Source organism: Phaseolus vulgaris, chromosome 4 (assembly GCF_051622355.1).
Source record: "Phaseolus vulgaris cultivar YP4 chromosome 4, ASM5162235v1, whole genome shotgun sequence".
Classification (NCBI taxonomy): Eukaryota; Viridiplantae; Streptophyta; class Magnoliopsida; order Fabales; family Fabaceae; genus Phaseolus; species Phaseolus vulgaris.
In genome coordinates this window covers 26,609,427-26,629,200 of record NC_143501.1, presented here as the reverse complement: position 1 = coordinate 26,629,200, position 19,774 = coordinate 26,609,427, and the positions used below count along the sequence as shown (strand labels likewise).

The window sequence follows — 19,774 nt, the reverse complement described above, 5'->3', positions numbered from 1 at the left end:
CGACCATATGCCCTGTCAACTATTGCACCTCCTTCACCGAGATCGGGCTCCGCATGGCTATGATTGCAGCGCATTTCTCAGGGTTCGCCTCTATCCCACGCTCAGTGAGTAGGAACCCTAAGAACTTGTCTGCATCTACCCCAAACACACACTTTTCAAGGTTCGGCTTTAATCTGTACTTAGTTATTGCGGTAAATAGCCCCTGCAAATCAGCAACGTGTTGATCCTTCACTTGAGAGGTGACCACCATGTCGTCAACATACGCTTGGACATTTCACCTATCATGGGCGCGAGTACTCTATCCATCAACCTCTGGTAGGTTGCCCCTGCGTTCTTGAGCCCAAAAGGCATCACTTTGTAACAGTAACAGGAGAGCTCTGTCATGAGCGTTGTCTTGCATTCGTCCCTGAGATGCATCCAAGAAGTTAAGAAGTCTACATCCTGAGGCACTATCTACCAGGGTGTCAATGTTGGGCAGCGGGTAGGATTCCTTTCGGGCAGGCTTTGTTGAGATCCTTGAAGTCCATACACATCCTCCACTTCCCGCTGGCCTTCTTGACCAACACTACATTTGCCATCCACTCTGGGTATTGAATCTCCCTGATTTGACCAGCGCTGAGCAACTTCTAGGTCAGACGTGACGCCTATCATCATTGAACTTTCTCCTTCTTTGGCGGATAGGTCAGACCTGTGGATTCTTGGTGAGGTGATGACACAAGAAATCGGGGTCAATGCCAGGCATGTCTGAGGAAGACCATGCGAAGGCATCCAGGTGTCGTTCTATGACCTCGGCAATTTGGTCTTGTGCTTCTTGGCCTAAGGACTTGCCAAGATTGAACTTCTTGCCCTCGATCTCCCTCTCTAGCACGTCTTCTGCAAGCTTGGATCGTCTCTCCCGGGCAATCTTGACACAGGTTACCCCTTCTTCCCTTGGAGGTTGGGTGGTGACTGCGCACACTCCTGTCGTTGTCTTGAGGTTGTTCTCGTAGCACCTTTTGGCCTCCTTTTGATCATACTTCACGGTGATCACTGCTCCTTCAAGGGAAGGCAACTTCATCTTCATATGCCTCGAAGAGGCTACTGCTCCAATCCTGTTCAAAGCGGGCCTCCCCAAAAGTATGTTATAGCCTAAGGGAGCATTAGCAACAAGGTACCTGATGTTGGCAGTGCGATAAGTCATGCCGTCGGTGAAGGTTGTCCTCAACTCTATGTCTCCCCGCACTTCTACCTTGTCTCCCGCGAAATCATACAGACAGCCATCATAAGGCCTCAACTGGTCCGAAGACAGCTGCAGTTTGTTGAAGGTCGACCGGAACATCACGTCGGTCGAGCTTCCCTGGTCAATGAGGACGCGGTGTACCTTGCTGCCCACTATTACTGCTAAGATCACCACTGGATTATTGTCATGTGGGACCATATCCTGCAACAAGGTCTTGGTGAAGACGAGGTCGGGCTCAGATGTCTGGTCCGACTTCTCTGCTTCTACCGTCATCACTCCCCTAGCGTATTTCTTGCGCTGGGAGGCGGTGCACCCTCCTCCTGAGAATCCTTTAAAGATGATGTTGATCTCTCCGTGGATGGGCACCTCATGCCCCTGATCTCCCGCTGGGGCTGCTGACGTTGAGGCCCCCAGTGGTTCTTGTAGGTATTCCTTCAAGTGATCATTCCTTACCAATTCATCTAGCTAGAATCCTAATGCCAAACAATTTCGAAGGTTGTGGCCAAAGGCTTGGTGGAACTCGCACCAAGTGTCTTTGTTGGGCCCCAGCCTCTTGTCAGTCTTCGGTGGAGAATTCAACCTGTCTGCCATGTTAGGGATGGCAATAAGCTCTTTAAGGTTCATCCGAAAGTTGTGCCTGGTGGGGGCGTTTTCCCTCGTACGTGCCCTTGTTTGAGGCTTCCTTGCTTCATATGGCGGTTTCTTTCCCGGGGCTTTCTTCTTTGTCGTGGCCTCATGCACCCTCATGGGCTGAGGTCGACCAGTTCCTCGTGGTCTAATGGGCGCAACACTTCCCCGCTTCTCTATTACCGCCTCTTCCGCACCGATGTGGCCCATCGCTCGACGTCTAATCTTGCAAATCGTCCTGGGGCGGCACCTTATCAGTGAATTACTGAAGGGTCCTGCCAGTACTCCTTTCCTGAAGGCATGCACCATCATGTCTTCGTCCTTGGTGTGCAGCTTCACCACAAGTGCCCCAAATCTGTTTAAGAAATCTTTCAAGGGCTTTCCCTGGTACTGCCTTACGTCAAAAAGATCTTAAGAGACCGGAGGGAGAGCCTGGTTGACGATGTACTATTCTCTGAACAATGTTGAGAATTGGTCGAATGAGGTAATGTGTCCATCAGGAAGACTGACAAACCAATCCAACGTTGTGCCTGAAAACGTAATCATGAACAGTTTGCAGTGCATGGCATTGGTGCCTCCTGAAAGCATCATCTGGGTATGGAAAGCTGTCATATGGGCTTTTGGGTCCTCTACACCTGTGAAGGTGACCTTTGGGCCCATGAAGCTGGCTGGTATCACAGTGTCCATGATCGCCTGAGAAAATGGCATGGGGCGAGCCCTAACTAGTGTAGGCGGAGCTCGCTCAGCGGTCGCACGTTCCCCCACGTGCTGCAAATTCATGCGCAGTTCCTCATTGGTCTTGCGCAACTCTTCATTGTTTGCCTGCGACACGGCCAAATCGACCTGGAATCGGTCTTGATCGACTTTGGGTGCCACCACTGCCTATTGAAGGGAACGTATGGTCTCCATGAGCTGTTGTATGGTAACGTTGTCCCCTCTTTCTGGTGCAGCTGATCCTTGCCTCGTGTTCCTCATGCTGTTGGGTGGCTCTCAACACGACTGTGAATGGGACCTAGTTTTATCGGGCCCCACGGTGGGCGCCAAATGTTCTCGCCGGTTGACTCATCTGCCGTTGACTTCAGAGGCAGATGGTGGCTTCTCCTATCTCCTGGTGGTTTCAGCTCTCACCTTGGGTAGCTGAGAGTGGCTTCGTTGAAACAGAGGGGAGTCTACTTGTTGATTGCACTCCGACGATCAAATCAGTACTGGGCTAATAAATAGTAAGTATGTAAAAGCGGTTTCAGTCTTCAAAACGGCGTACCTATCTAGGGTTCTTACCTCCCTTTATATAAGTTGTATCTTGGTCAACTCCCTATCCCACGAGGATTTTTCCTTTAGTGGAGTTAGGGTTAGTGGTGAGGCATCCTGTGACCCTTTGCACAAGCTTAGCATAGCCGCGGCACAAGACTTGCCTCTTCTGGAGTGCAAAATCTTTAACAGTATGGCCATCAGGGTACCAACTCATGTATCAGCGCTGCAGGGCCATCTGTTCTATGGGTGCCCTAAGTATTCACGTGCCATGCATGCAATGTACCCTTGGAAACCTAACCTTAACGGGCATTAGCGCCTCCAAGGGTTATTTACTTGTGCTAGACCTAAAAGTACTATACACACCACATGCATGAATCCTCTCGTGACTTAGGTCCCTCTGTGGTATGAATAATAACTCTTTATTATTTCTGGGGCCCACCTACGTGGCCCATTAATGTGACTGGACTGCTAAGGTTCGATGTCACGTCTGATGCCGATCTCTTCAGTCGATCTCCGAGGTCTGGCCAGTACAAAAACCGTGGTGATGGTCAATTAAGGGATGAAGAGATCTAACTTCCAATTCTATAGAACATGTTAACTCTCTTAGCATTTGAACAATGTAGCACTTTACCTTTATCCACACCTTTTCCTTATGCATGATGATTGTGAATGTCTTTAACAATGTATGTCTCATTACTTAGTAAATTTCAACTAGCTTAAGCCAATGCATGTTACTTACTTATTAACCTCGACCAACTTAAGCATAACAACTACTGTAAATGCAGATAACTCGTCACTTTAGATAACTCGTCACTTTAGATAACTCATTTCTACATGTCGAGCGTAAAGTAACCAAGATAGCAAGAGTTCAATGCACAATCTGAGCATGTGAAATCATGGGGTTCTTAAAGAACTAATCTTTTGGTGAGCCACACACACATACCAAGCTAAGACAAACCCATACTCAATCTTGACTTGCAAAGGTATATCGCATGAACTTGATCCATGACCATATATCTTGATCTCACAAAGTGTTGTCTCGCAGAGCGCCTACTCGGCTTATCATCTGATCATTCACTCCCCGAGATAGTCCGACTTACCATGCACTGGAACAAGTTAGCCATAACATCTGCTTGCAAAGCGCCTATACTGGAGTGGTCATACTGACATCGAGTTAGGTCGTCTTACCTTGCCTCAAATCAAACCACTTAACCATAACAAATTAAACTGCAAAGTTCCCATACTCAGGTTGATGGAAGAGGCCCCGACACCAATCCATTGAAAGGCCACCAAAATGTCAAATTGAGGCAACCACTAGAGTTATGGTCAAAAAGGGGTCAAGAGGACGCATTCTACATGTCATAAACTCTAGTGCAGAGTAGACTTTAATTTCTTGTCAAAATTAGCATAGGAACTTTATTTGTAATTTTTCTTAGAATTAATTTTGGCACCTAAAACACCAACCTAGGTAAACTTAGAGTTTCTAAAAACCTCTAAATTTACCAAGGCCAGTCTAGAAAGCCCATGAAGGGGGTGAGCATACAAACTAGACGCACCCCTCCCCAGGTGCTCATTTAGGCTCCACTTTTGGGAGGGAATTCATTTGAATTTCCCTCCACTTTCATTTGAATTTCCAGCCCTCTAAACACTATAAATTGAGGTGCTTGGCTCTCATTTTGTAAGATTAATTAAATAGTGAAATGCTGCCAATTTTGAGCCATTATCACTTCTTGCCTAAACTCTCTTAGGAATAGGCTTTTAATCTTCAAACCTTCACCTACAATGGGAGTTGGTCGAACCACTCCTACTCTTCCTACTTAGCATGCACCTCCAAGGCTACCACAACTCTTAGGAGAGCCTTGTTCCACCATCAATCCATGGAGCTTTCGCATTCATCAACAAAAACTGCAAGAAAGGAGACACAAATCCATCATAAGTAATCGTACTGACACCGAGCTAGGTTGTCTTACCATGCCAAACTCCTTGTTTACAATATTTTTAACCACAAAGCACTTATACTCGAGTGATCATACTGACACTGAGGTAGGTCGTCTTACCTGCCACTAACTAATCATTTTTATACATAGTGAGCCATACTCAGGTGGTCATACTGACACCAATCTAGGTCGTCTTGCCTGCCCATGCTCAACAAGTAAATTAATTCCACAGGGCACCTATGTTCAAGCATACATACTTATATGTCAAGGTATACCAACTTATCCATGCTTAACTAAACAAATCAATCCCAGGGCGCCTATACTCGAGTATACGAACATATATCGAGGTAGGTCGACTTACACGGGCTTAAGTAAACCAAACAAATCAATCTTACAGGGTGCCTATGCTCGGGCACACATACTTATGCCCAACTAGGTCGATTTACCATGTGCCAATTCAAGTAAATCAACAGACTAATGCATCATCTTTCAAGAACAAATTTATCATTAAATGACCTCGTTAAAAAATCCTTTCAAGGAAAAAAGAGCATGACCTTAACTATCACATTGTTCAACAAGAGGGCATTAAATCAAAATATCTTAACTGAAATAAAACTTGAGGTTTGTCGCATTTCACGTTTGAGGAATGGCTCCCCCCTCCAGGGTTTCTAGCCTGTACACTCCATTCCCGAGAACCTCGACTACGCGAAACAGGCCAGTCCACTTCGAAGATAACTTGTTTTCTAACTGATAGGGAATGGTCTTTCGCATCACCAAGTCGGCAACCTCAAACTACCAAGGTCTCGTCTTGGTCTTTTTCCTCAGCTCCACCCTCCTTTTTAGAGCCTCCGAGTTAATGCAGGCAAGCTCACCTTCCTTCCTGTACCGGCCGAGTCATCGGGTATGATGACGTGGACAAGGGAAGGCTAGGTGGTCAAGAAGTCAACGTAGTCGCCGCATGTAGAAGCGGCGTTCTGCAGTATACGTAATCGGTTCTCACCGATACGTGTCACTATTCGAGAGAAGACATCGCCTAAACGGACATCGCCTAAGCGGATATCGCCTAAGTAAGACATCGCCCGAAGAGTCAACCCGCATGACATAAGCGTTTCACAGAAAGAGGGGCCCACACGATGGGATAACCCTAAGTTGGGTGGCGGCACTATGGGTCCCTCCGCACAGAATAAGCGATCAAGTCAAAAGGGCACGTGACAATGCCCACGTGCTCATTAAAGATCTCCAAGGAAGGTTGCATGCATGACACGTGATTAATTAGGGGACCTAAATAGTATGATGGCGCGAGAAATACAGTGCCTAAGTTAGAGCCCAAGTGGCCGCAAGGTTATTCATTGCACTCCAGATAAGGGAAGTCCATGGGCCAGATACGCTAAGATCCTAAGGATAGCGGCGCAAGGACCTTCTCCAAGGAACCCTAGATAATAGCAGTAACACAAAGGTAAACCCTAGTTTTCACCTATATAAAGGGCATGAAGAACCCTAGTAAGGTACGCTTTCACAGTTACATGAGTTTTAGCCTAGTTCTAATAAAGTTACTCAGAACAGTAGTCCCTAGTTGTTCTTGACGGCGCATCCGCTGAGAACACAAGGCAATTAGGGCAACACAGTTTTAGCCACACAGTTTCAGTCATTGAGATTATTGCACAGTTTCTAGTTACTTTGGTGTTTCTCGCTAGCTGACTTGATCGTCGGAGTGCAAACGACCGCGAGGGCGCCCCTTTGTTCTTCTTTTTCAGGTACTCACAGACGAAGCAGAACGAAGGTGCCCTAGCTCGTTAGAACAAGCCACGCATAAAGACGACCCAGGTCAACCGGCGAGAACATTTGGCGCCCACCGTGGGGCTCTATATAAAACATCAGTCCCACCACACAAGTTTTTCAGTTCCAGTTGCAGTTTCCAACCTAGTTCCAGCCCTCAAATCGCAGATAGTCAAGGGGGCTTCCAGAAACCACGAACATGAGACCCGCACGCACTAGGAGCGAAGAGATGACCATACAACAAATCGCCGAGAAGCCCTCCAATCAGTGAATGAAGAAGCCAAGGCTGACCAGTTAAGGCCATTCCTTGAGCGTGGAATGTGGCAAACCTTAAGTTGTATTTCAGCTAAGATATTCGTGCTTAATGCTTTCTCTTTGAACAATGTGTGATAAATATGTTCTTGGAAGATGATGCATTTAACTTTGTTGATTTATCTGAATTGGCACATGATAAGTTGACCTAGCTCGGTATAAATACGAGCATAGGCGCTCTGTGGAATTGATCTGTTTGTTGATTTGTTTAAGCACAACACAGGTAAAGTCAACCTAGCTTGGTGTCAGTGCAACCACTCGAGTATAGCCGCCGCGTGAGTAAATGGTTACCTAGTGCCAGGTAAGACAAGGGCATGAGTACCATGCAGGAGAGCCCGTCAGCTCGACCCAAGGGTTCAGGAGAGGTCGTCGGTGATTGGGCACAAGAGGTGAGTCATGAGCTCAACTCAGATGTTGGTCAGCCCAGAAAAGGTAACAAAGACAAAAAAAGATATTTTATCTATTGTGATATTATTCTAGAGATAAAAGATAAAGAAATATTTTATTTGTTGTGATATTATATTTGTTGTAATATTATTATAGATAAAAGATAAAGAAATATTTTATTTGTTGTGATATTATATTTGTTGTGATATTATTATAGATAAAAGATAAAGAAATATTTTATTTGTTGTGATATTATATTTGTTACGATATTATTATGGAGATAAAAGATAAAGAAATATTTTATTTGTTGTGATATTATATTTGTTGTGATTATAGATAAAAGATAAAGAAATATTTTATTTGTTGTGATATTATATTTGTTACCATATTATTATGGAGATAAAAGATAAATAAATATTTTATTTGTTGTGATATTATTCTACAGATAAAAGATAAAGAAATATATTGTTCTAAAGATAAAAGATAAAGAAATATTTTATCTGTTGTGATATTAATCTAGAGATAAAAGATAAAGAAATATATTATTCTGGAGATAAAAGATAAAGAAATATTTTATCTGTTGAGATATTATTCTAGAGATAAAAGATAAAGAAATATATTATTCTAGAGATAAAAGATAAAGAAATATATTGTTCTAGAGATAAAAGATAAAGAAATATTTTATCTGTTGTGATATTATTCTAGAGATAAAAGATAAAGAAATATATTATTCTAGAGATAAAAGATAAAGAAATATATTATTCTAGAGATAAAAGATAAGGAAATATTTTATCTGTTGAGATATTATTTTGGAGATAAAAGATAAATAAATATTTTATTTGTTGAATATTATTTTGGAGATAAGAGATAAAAGGATATTTTATCTATTGTGATATTATGCTGGAGATAAGAGATAAAAAGATATTTTATCTATTGTGATATTATGCTGGAGATAAAAGATAAAAAGATATTTTATCTGTTGTGATATTATTATGAAGATATTGTGATATTATTCTGGAGATAAAAGATAAATAAATATTTTATTTGTTGTAATGTTATTCCCAAAGATAAATGATTATTATTTTTATCATGTTATTCTGAAGATGACGTGAACGATTAATTATCATTTAAATTTGTTGTGATATTGTTATCATGATCATGATCTCTCACAGTAGAGAAGTTATTCTTGTTGCTGGTCATAGAGCATAGTAGTGAAAAAGTACACGTCTAGGAAAGTTCTGGCGAGGAAAGACTTGGTATTTAAGCATGTCCGTTGGTGACCCACCTCTCTTTCCTGGGAACTTACCTGGTGTACTAGTTCACGATCTACAACATGCAAAAAAGATCAACTTTGACAAATTTTGCAGAACTCGTGTGTCGAGAATGACAAATTATTATGTCCTACCGTAGCTCGACGGTAAAGGGCAGTACAACATCAAACTTTTACACCATGCAGGGTCATAGAAGTGTTGGACGACGAAGCCTGTCGGTGAAAAGTCAAGCCATCAAGACAACTCCTCTAACAGGTACATTGTGACTCATGTGCACTGACCCTTGGCTCAGAGACAATCTGGACATGGGCACCCTTGATCGCAGCTTGCCATCGTTGTGGTTCGAGCCTTTGAACAGGTCCGTAGCGACTCTCAAGTCGCCGCTCGCCACCGTTTTGGTTTGCCCCTTTGTCTTTGCGGGTGAGAGGTTTCTTGATCAAGGAAATACGATTCTCAGACGGAGATAGAAGGGCTAAAGTCTACCATTGGAGTTAACCAACGAGAAGAAGCATCAGCCAGTCGAGGAGTGGCTTGAGAAGAAGATCAACGGCAAGACGTTTAAGCTGGGGAAAACTTTAGATGGCGAGACACAAGACCAGATCGCCAAGGTAATAATTAGAAGTAGTTTCAGTTAAAGCAGTTTTTCAAGGGGCACTCTTTAAGAAGTAGTTTCAGTTAAAACAGTTTTATCAAAGTTTCCAAGTTATTTAAGTTCGCATGCTTATCGTTTTAAGTTTTCAGAAAAAAGACCTTATCGCTTTTATGAAATTTAAGGCAACAGTTTAAAGATTATGGCATGCATTCAGTACAAGGTTTTAAAGCATAATGTTTTAAGTCTTCATCGCCATATGGCGATCGGAGGCACAAGTGTGAAGTTTTTTAGTCCTCCTCGCCATGAGTGAGCGCAGGCGAGAAGAGTTTGGAAAGACCTTCCTCGCCGTAAGCGAGTGTAGGCGAGAAGAGTTTAAAGAAGACCTTCCTCGCCGTAAGCGAGTGTAGGCGAGAAGAGTTTAAAGAAGACCTTCCTCGCCATAAGCGAGTGTAGGCGAGAAGAGTTTAAAAAGACCTTCCTCGCCGTGAGCGGGTGTAGGCGAGAAGAGATTAAGATACATTTGCCTTAGTTTTTCCCTTTCCTGTAAAATCAAAGATCAAAGAAGAGGACCAAGATGGCGTCGCCAGAACAAGGCACTGCCAAGACAAGGCGTCGCCGAGATAGCGATGCCAAGATAAGGTATCACTAGAACAAAGCATCGCCAAAAGTAGGTGTTGCAGCCAGATAATCAATCAGAAGTCAAGTTTAGAGCAAGATAACAAGTATGTTCATCATAAGTTAAAATCCAATTTATCGAAGTTTCCCAGTTATTGAGTTTGCATGTTTGTCATTTTAAGTTTTCGAAGAAAAGACTTTGTCGTCCTTGTGTAATTTGGGGCAGATTCTGATCGCATGCATTCAGTCCAAAGTTTTAAAGTATAAAGTTTTTAAGTCCTCGTCGCCACCTGGCGATCGGAAGCACAAGTATAAAGTTTTTAAATCCTTGTCACCACCCGGCAATCGGAGGTGAAATTTAAGTTTTAAGCCCTACTCGTCAAGAACGAGTTTAGGCGAGAACAGATCAGAAGTCCTACTTGTCAAGAACGGGTTTAGGCGAGAACAGATCAGAAGTCCTACTCGCCAAGAACGAGTATAGGCGAGAGTTCAGAGCAAGATGATGAGTTAAAATCCGGGCGCCTAGTCCTTGAGCAGGGGTTAAGGGATTCCTTCGGGACGCCCCCTCCACAAGTATGAATAGCTAGCCCCGGTACCAGATAATAGTTAAAATTCGGGTGCCTAGTCCTTGCGCAGGGGTTAAGGGATTCCTTCGGGACGCCCCCTCCTCAAGTATGAATAGCTAGCCCCGGTACCAGAGAAAGTCCTCCTCACCCTCGAGTGAGTTCAGGCAATATGAGATTAAAAGTCCTCAGTGCATCCAGGGAAAAGGTAGCCCCTGGGCAAGTTGAGGCACCAGAGAAAGTCCTCCTCACCCTCGAGTGAGTTCAGGCAAGATGAGATTAAAAGTCCTCAGTGCATCCAGGGAAAAGGTAGCCCCTGGGCAAGTTGAGGCACCAGATAAAGTCATTCTCGCCGTCGAGCGAGTTCAGGCAAGATAAAGTCCTTCTCGCCGTCGAGCGAGTTCAGGCAAGATAAAGTCCTTCTCGCCGTCGAGCGAGTTCAGGCCAGATAAAGTCCTTCTCGCCGTCGAGTGAGTTCAGGCAATATAAAGTCCTTCTTGCCGTCGAGCGAGTTCAGGCAAGATAAAGTCCTTCTCGCTGTCGAGCGAGTTCAAGCAAGATAAAGTCCTTCTCGCCGTAGAGCGAGTTCAGGCCAGATAAAGTCCTTCTCACCTCAGAGTGAGTTCAGGCAAGAACAGAATACAAGACCTCTTTGCTTAAGCAAATTGAGGCAAGTTCGAAAGTCCTCAGTGCAGAATCAGGCCAGCCTAGTTTTAGGCGATGACCTAGAAATACACATGTCACTTGGCAGATCAGGCAAGCGAGATTTCAGATACTAAAAATGACTCCCGCCTACTACTCAGTAAGTAATTTCGTGTCAAATGTTATTGCTATAAACTAACCGTTTGTTTAAGTTGATTGCCAGAAAATTAAGCATCAGTTTGTGCTAAGTTAATTGGATTAAGTGAAAGCCCACCAAGTTATCCAGTGATCTCACACCAGATAAAAGAGAAACCATGTGCATATGTTAAAGCGGTTTGAATAAAAAGGGAGTCATTACAAACAGTTTCGTTGCACATAAACAGGGGTTGAATATATACGTCTTTCAGAAGGCTTCAAAACAAAGCGGCAAATGGAAAACTTAATCTGAAGGTACAATTTTTCCATCTACCACTTCATGGCAAATCGAGAACTGAGAAAGGTCCAAGTCGGGGTAAGCATAAGCAAACTGCTCCAAGGCCGCGCCAAACCCGGAAGTCAAAACATTTGCAGCACTGAGGTCGAGTTCTTCAATTTGTTTCTTCAGCTTTCCGTTCTCCTCAAGCGCCTGGGTAAGCTTTGCTGCAGTCTCGCTCAGTTCCTTGGCGGTTTCGCTTTTGCCCAGCAGGTCCTCCCTCTCAATTGATTTGACCTCGAGCTCAGCCACGTAGGCCTTTTTAGCCTTAAGGATCTCTTCCAGGTCCGCTATCTTCTCCTGCTGATGCACGAGTCTGCCCTCGAGTTCGGTGACCTCTAAGAGCTTGACGTTGAACTTTTTGTCTAGCTCAGCGCTGTTTTTACGTTCGTCCCGCAACTCGTCCTTCAGAGCATTCTCTAACCTTGAAAACTCCAATCCCCGCATCGTAAGATCACGCTTAAGTTGTTGGACTTGGTCCTTCGCAGCACCGGCTTCGGATTCATACTGGTTCAAGGAGTCCCTTAGAGCCTCGCCCATCATCTGGTAAAGGCGTTTCTCTACGCACTCAGTAGTCATAGCGTTAAGATGAACGACGTGGGCTTTCAAGACCTCCTCGACAGGGGCTGGAAGAGCAGGGATTAGGAGAGGGATTGAGGGTTGGTTCTCACCACCACCCTCACAAGTGGGAACGACCAGGGAAGCGTCAGGGTACGGCGGCGATACGTTTGGCTCCACTACAGGCTGGGGAGACCACTGACTATCCACAACCTACTCCAGAACGCCTCCAGCAGCTGAAGTATTCGATGGCAGAGCGTCCCCAGCACTCTCAAAGGGTGTGGAGACACTTGGGGGATTCTCTGCGTAATCTGGGCCTGTACTCTCGATTGCGGGCAGCTCGGCGACGGTTGCCCTGTTCCTTTTACAGATGAGTCCATCTTCAGTATTCTCGTCATCCTCCTCATCCAACACCATTGTGGGATTCTTCCTCTTGGCCCTCTTTGGTGGTAGTTTCTTTCTCGCAGGGGCAGGGGGGCTACGAGGGAAGATGAGCCCACGGGAGGAAGCTCGCCTCGAGCAACGGCGGCTTCCGCTACAGAATTCGGGACGGTTTGAGAACCCACGGCGAGTTTGTGGCGTTTGGCTATAGAACGCAGTCTGGCCATATGATCTTTCCCCAACATTGTATCTGCACAAGGAGATCAATGTTTGCACATCAATTCAGTTTCAGGTAAAAGGGTAATACAGGAATCAAGCGGCCAAGAATAAACACAGGGCAGTATAACACAAATAAGTTCGATAAAGTGTAAAGCAGACTTGGCACGGGAAGAGAAACCCAGATAAAAAGGAGGGCAGACCTATGTAAAAATCCAGTTGACTCTCATAGAATTCGAACTTGATGATTGAAGGGGTGGCCAAGGTGGTATTGGTAGAGGCAACTTCTTTCCAGAAGTTGCACAAATCTCTGTCAAGTTCCCCCATCTTCTCCGGACTCCTAGCTTTCCGAAAGTTATCCTTGGGGTCCTTCTTTCCCTTGTTAACCCAGTACAAGGGGAACCCATCAAGAAGCGTAGGATCCTGATCATTATAGCAAACATGAACAAACTTACCCTTCCAATCCTTATAAGATTGCTGGAAGATGGAAAGGATGGATCTCCCAGCAATCCCATTGAGGCTTACCCATAGGCGATCCCTTGGGTTCTTAGCCTCGAACAGAAATAAGAACACATCTACAGAGGCTGGATGGCCCAGGTGCGCGCAAACAATTTGGTATGCCCTGACAAACGCCCAGCCGTTGGGATGCAGCTGAGCGGGGGCAATATCGAATTTAGTCAGGAGCTCCCTCTCAAAGCGAGTGAGAGGGAACCTGAGCCTAACCTTCTTGAACACAGTTGCATAGATAAAGAGGAAGGGTGGTCGTCATTGCCATCATTATCGGTGCAGACAGGTTCCTCAGGGAGGCAAGAACGAATAACAACCTTGTCGTCATGCTCCTTATGAAAGGTGAGGTGGGTCTTATCTCTCAGGCGAAGAATATCGACCTCAGAGTTAATCAAGGAAGTCTCATTCAGCAAAGCTGGAGGAGCCCATGGGTACAACAGTTCGTAATCAGGAATGGGACGTGCGGTGGCACTGGTTTGTGGGGGAGTTGATTGCGATTGGTTAGGACAAGAGGGCGCAGGCCTTTGAGCCCGGTTTGAAAGGATGGCGGGATCCCTAGGTGGGTTATGAGATGCGGGGGGACGAAAAAAGAATGAGAAAAGGAAAGCGGAGGGTCGATAAAAAGAATGATTTGATTCGAAAACGAAAAGGGAAATCAGCATGAACAAAGGGGGTCGCAGAAAGGAAAAGAAAAACCTAAAACGCAGGAAGAAGCAAAACAGAGAACAAACAGCCCACAACGTATGCTCCTGGCAGTCAATGGATGATGAAAACCGATTAAAATGCGGTAAACGCTAGCGTGAATGACAAAAGAGTTACCTTTTTTATGATCGAAGGAGCGCGCAGAGGAACAGTGATTGGGGGGTCAAAGCGTTCGCCAGAGCGTATCGAAAGTTCGAAGAAGAAAGATGATGCAACAGTGGAGTAGCGCGAGAATTTTTAGAGTTTTGAATGTTACAAGAAGCGCAAATGACACGAAGTAATGACCGTCGATGAGTCCACGTGTCAGTTAATGGGCGGGGGGTTGGTGAAGTGTCAAATCAGTAACCAGCATGGGCATTAGCGCGCGAAGCCACGTAGATCGCCGAAGTTTAATTTATCCTCCTCGAGTCATCAAGGGCGATGACGTGATCAGGTGGTGTGAAGGGGCGGTCTGCAATGTACGCAACCGCCGACGGGGTCGTCGCCGAACGAAAGACCAGACGGTCTGACATCGCTGCAAGCAACACATCGCCAACCATCCCAACAAGCTCGGGGCGATAATGCTGACGATTCAAATCACAAAGGTGATGGTCGGACAGAACCATAAACGAGACAATCAGAAGCAGGACGTTTAAGGGATGGGAAACAAGCAAAGGCTATCTAAGGAATTCGCGCCAAGCATAAAGGCAATATCAAGAGTAAAGCGCAGGGCAAAGAACGCAAGCATGCAGGATAAATTGAACAGCATTCAACATAAAGAAAAACGTAGAACCAATGTTAGGGTTACAGACGAAATTTGTAACATTTGCCAAATGGAATCATGGCCCTATACACATCCTAATATCAGCACAAAAACGAGAGCTCATCACTCATCAGTGGCCCCCGGGCCTCGAGCAGTACGACGAAAAGACCCCGTCTCCGAACCGCAAAGCCCGAGTCAGAAGCGTCCTCTGATGATTGTTTATCTTCGAACCTACATGAAAGAAAGGAGTAAAGTATAGTAAGAGACATACGTGAAACAAAGCATTCCTAAGCAAAATCATACAAGAAATCCAACAAGAAGTGGGAAGGTCATGAGAAAAGCCTCACGTACATATATATCTTTCCAGAAGCTCGGCATTATACTCCAAGCTTATTAAAGCAGCCGCATCAAATCCTCCAACACTCGCCAGGATCTTGCAAGCTTCCTGATCCCTTGAAGACAGTTTCTTAAGGGGTTTAGAGTTCAAGGCTCTGGCGTCCTTTGTCCAGTACAAAGGAAAGCCGTCCAGGGCAGAAAGCACCAAGCTGGAACAGCATACCTTAAAGAACCTGCCTTTCCACCTTGTGAAGGCTTGCTGAAAAGGAGTCAAAAGAATCCTACCAGGGACATTGCTAAGAGTTACCCAAAGATTGTTTCTCTGCCTCTTCACCTCAAAGAAGTGAAGAAAAATGTCCACGGAAGGCGCACATCCAAGGACGCCAAACAAAATGTCAAAGGCCTTCACGAAGGCCCAACTGTTAGGGTACAGTTGGGCTGGAGCGGTGTTCATCTCCGTTAACAGCTCCCTCTCGAACCTGGAAAAGGGAAGGCGTACGCCGACACACTTAAAGACTACTTGCTAAAAATAGAAAAAAGGGACCCCGTTATTGGATCGTTCATCCCCGCACACCGGCTCCCCCATGGAACAAGGGAGCACGACGATGTCATCATCGTGTCTCTTTGCGAAGGCACGATGGTCATAGGAACACGCTTCCCCCACGTGTTCCCTGAGGGCCCTAGTAGAAAGTAAGCAAGAATACTCATCAAGGAGTTCACTCGAAGCCCAGGGATAAAGATCCTTGTAACTCACTCAGGAGGAAGAAGGGTTGGTGGACATTTTAGTACGAGCTGGCAGTGAGGAAACTGGAGGTCAAGGGTTCAGCAACGCAATAGAAGGAAAGGTCGCAAAGAAAGAACGTGGAACAAGGAGTTCTTGGGAAGAAGATGAACAGTGCAAGAAAGATGCGAAAGAAGTAGAGTCAGTAAGTTGGGATGCGGGGTTTTCAAGATTCTAGCGTCACAGCTGAAGCGGTAAAGGACGTTAAAACAAGCGCCTTATGATTGGGGCACGTGTCGCGAGGTAAAAGTACGAATTAAAGTGCCATCTGTCTCACTCAGAGAATATCACATCGTCAGAGTCCTTGAGGGTACGTTGCACCGGTGATGCAGAAATGTCACGTCAATCGGTCGGAGGATGACACGTCATCAAAACGCCGCAAGGGCAGCACGGGGCAAGCTTTAGTCTTTTCGCTGAAAGCAAGTTATCAGCTCAAGACTAGGGGGCTTGTGTACCGGTCGGGTCATCAGGTATGATGACGTGGACAAGGGAAGGGTACGTGGTCAAGAAGTCAACGTAGTCGCCGCATGTAGAAGCGGCGTTCTGCAGTATACGTAATCGGTTCTCGCCGATACGTGTCACTATTCGAGAGAAGACATCGCCTAAACGGACATCGCCTAAGCGGACATCGCCTAAGTAAGACATCGCTCGAAGAGTCAACCCGCATGACATAAGCGTTGCACGGGGGCCCACACGATGGGATAACCCTAAGTTGGGTGGCGGCACTGTGGGTCCCTCCGCACAAAATAAGCGATCAAGTCAAAAGGGCACGTGACAATGCCCACGTGCTCATTAAAGATCTCCAAGGAAGGTTGCATGCATGACACGTGATTAATTAGGGGACCTAAATAGTATGATGGCGCGAGAAATACAGTGCCTAAGTTAGAGCCCAAGTGGCCGCAAGGTTATTCATTGCACTCCAGATAAGGGAAGTCCATGGGCCAGATACGCTAAGATCCTAAGGATAGCGGCGCAAGGACCTTCTCCAAGGAACCCTAGATAATAGCAGCAACACAAAGGTAAACCCTAGTTTTCACCTATATAAAGGGCATGAAGAACCCTAGTAAGGTACACTTTCATAGTTACATGAGTTTTAGCCTAGTTCTCATAAAGTTACTCAGAACAGTAGTCCCTAGTTGTTCTTGACGGCGCATCCGCTGAGAACACAAGGCAATTAGGGCAACACAGTTTTAGCCACACAGTTTCATTCATTGAGATTATTGCACAGTTTCTAGTTACTTTGGTGTTTCTCGCTAGCTGACTTGATCGTCGGAGTGCAAACGGCCGCAAGGGCGCCCCTTTGTTCTTCTTTTTCAGGTACTCACAGACGAAGCAGAACGAAGGTGCCCTAGCTCGTTAGAACAAGCCACGCATAAAGACGACCCAGGTCAACCGGCGAGAACACTTCCTTTGTTGGATTCCTCCACAACGAAACCTTGGAACCGAGGGGAGTTCTCCTCCCATATACCAAGCTAAAGGGCATCTCCTTGGTCGTTGACTGAGGAGTGGTGTGATAAGCCCACAAAATTTTGGGAACTTCTTCTGACCAAGTTCCCTTTGCCTTCTCTAACCTCCTCTTCAACCCTCTCAACAAGACCCCATTCTCTGATTCAACCTGACCATTCGTCTGAGGGCGTTCACTGAGGCGAAGATCTGCTTTATCCCTAGCTCCGAGCATAGTTTACACAATTCTTGACTAGCAAACTAGGTTTCATTCTCGGACACTAAGTGCCTAAGAATCCCAAAACGACACACGATGTTTTTCCACACGAAATGTTGCACCTTGTGAGCAGTTGTTTGTGCAACTAGCTCAGCTTTAATCCACTTAGTGAAGTATTTGATGGCCACAATGAGATACTTCATCTGACATATCGCCAAAGGGAAAGGGCCCAAGATGTCAATTCCCCATGTGTGGAAGGGCCACGGGCAATAAATTGACCACAAATCCTCGAATGGTGCGTGATGCCAATTAGCATGTTTCTGACATTGCTCACAACATTGCACAAACTTCACGCAATCCTCCTTCATTGCTAGCCAATAATACCCAGCACGGACAACCTTCAAAGAGAGAGCTTGTCCCCCTATGTGACTACCACAAATGCCTTCATGGAACTCGGATATTATGCGGGTACACTGATCTCCACAAATGCAAGTGAGGATCGGGTGGTATAATCATGACGAAAAAGCTCTCCATCTATCAAGGTATACTTTCCCGCATTCCTTTTAACCATTTTCGCCTCCGTAGGCTCAGCAGGAAGCAATCCACCAGCTAGGTAACGCTGATAATGGTCATCCACATCTTTGAGGAGTCAACCTGCAAAACCCCAAAAACCTCATCTCCTAGTGACCCATAGGTAGCTATCCTGGGGACCTTTAGAGTCTCTTGAGTCATCGACTGGTGCCTTCTTCCCCTTTCTGAGCTGAACCCCAAGCCTGGATGACCTTGGCTAATCCTTCTTCAGCTGTCCTGGGCGACTTCAAGGTCTCCTGAATCACTAACCTCTGTCGATCTCCCTTCCCTGAACTCGCTAACTTGGCCAACATATTTGCTCAGGAGGTTTGCTCTCTAGGAACGTGAACAAGTTCAAATGTAGTGAAAGATGCTTTCAAAAGCATTACATACCAAAGATATGAGGGTAGCTGCGGATCCTTGGCCTAATACTCACCCGTGACTTGCCCAATGATAAGCAACGAGTCACTCTTCACCAACAAACTCCGAGCTCCCAACTCCTTGGCTAGCAACATTCCTGCTATCATGGCCTCATATTCTGCTTGGTTGTTACTCGTTTTGAATGCAAACCTTAAGGATTGCTTGATCAATAGTCCGCTTGGCCCCTCCAAAATTTCCCCGACTCCACTCCCTTGTTGGTTGGAGGATCCATCTACTGAAAAAACACACTGGAAGTCATTGGGATCGAGTTGAGGGCCCTATAATGCAAGCTCTACCATGAAATTAGCATACACCTAACCCTTAATCGGCCCCCAAGGTTCGTACTGTATATCAAATTCAAATAACTCAATCGCCCAGCTGACCATCCGCCCTGCTATGTCGAGCTTTTGAAGGACTTAGCAGATGGAAAGATCAGTCATCACAATCACGATGAAACTCTGAAAATAGTGGTGAAGTCATCGAGCTGTGAACACCACGGCCAAGGCAACCTTCTCAATGGCCTAATACTATGTTTCTGGTCCTTGCAATACCTTGCTCACAAAGTATACTAGCCTCTGGACCTTGTCATGGTCCTACACAATGATCGAGCTAATTGTTTGATCCGTAATTACAAAATAAAGACAAATGGAGGTACCTGGAACTGGCTTGCCCAAAACTGGGGGACTGGCCAAGTACTCTTTTAGCCTAGTGAAGGCTTCTTCACATTCGCTAATCCATGCGAATCAGTTTTTCTTCTTGAGGCATTGAAAATACAGATACCCCTTATCTTCACTAGCTGACAAAAAATGGGACAAGATGCCCATGCGTCCTATCAGCTGCTGGACCTCTTTCATGTTTACAAGGCTCCTCATTCCTATGATTGCAACGCATTTTTCGGGGCTCGCCTCTATGCCCCTTTCAGTTAGCAAGAAACCAAGGAACTTCCCTACTTCTACCCCAAACACACATTTTTCTAGGTTCAGCTTTAAGTTGTACTTAGCAATTGTCGAAAATAGCTCTTTCAAGTCGTCAACATGTTGATCTTTCTCTGCCAACGTGACGACCATGTCATCCACATATGCCTGAACGTTTCGCTCAAGCATGGGGGCGAGGATCTTATCCATCAACCTCTGATAGGTGACACTAACATTCTTAAGGCCATGTAATAGTAGTTGGCAAACTCGGCCACAAAGGCAGATTTACTTTCATCTCGCGGGTGCATACAAATCTGGTTATA

The 19,774-nt window shown here is 45.5% G+C and overlaps 1 protein-coding gene across 1 annotated transcript; it reads right to left on the bottom strand.

The window, feature by feature from the left end:
- Positions 1-1,684: 1,684 nt before the first annotated feature.
- On the bottom strand, positions 1,685-2,533 carry LOC137838526 (uncharacterized). Its single transcript, XM_068647772.1, has 2 exons — positions 2,361-2,533; positions 1,685-2,240 (listed from the first exon to the last, which is right to left on the bottom strand). The coding sequence occupies exons 1-2, from the start codon at positions 2,531-2,533 to the stop codon at positions 1,685-1,687; spliced, it is 729 nt and encodes a 242-aa protein (XP_068503873.1).
- Between the last annotated feature and the right edge of the window lie 17,241 nt (positions 2,534-19,774).

Bases quoted from the DNA above. Each gene is read 5' to 3' on its own strand.
- LOC137838526 (XM_068647772.1), bottom strand. From the start codon at position 2,533: ATGGACACTGTGATACCAGCCAGCTTCATGGGCCCAAAGGTCACCTTC. The intron at 2,241-2,360 runs GTTTGTCAGTCT...TTTTGACGTAAG, and splicing joins TCAGGCACAACGTTGGATTG to GCAGTACCAGGGAAAGCCCT.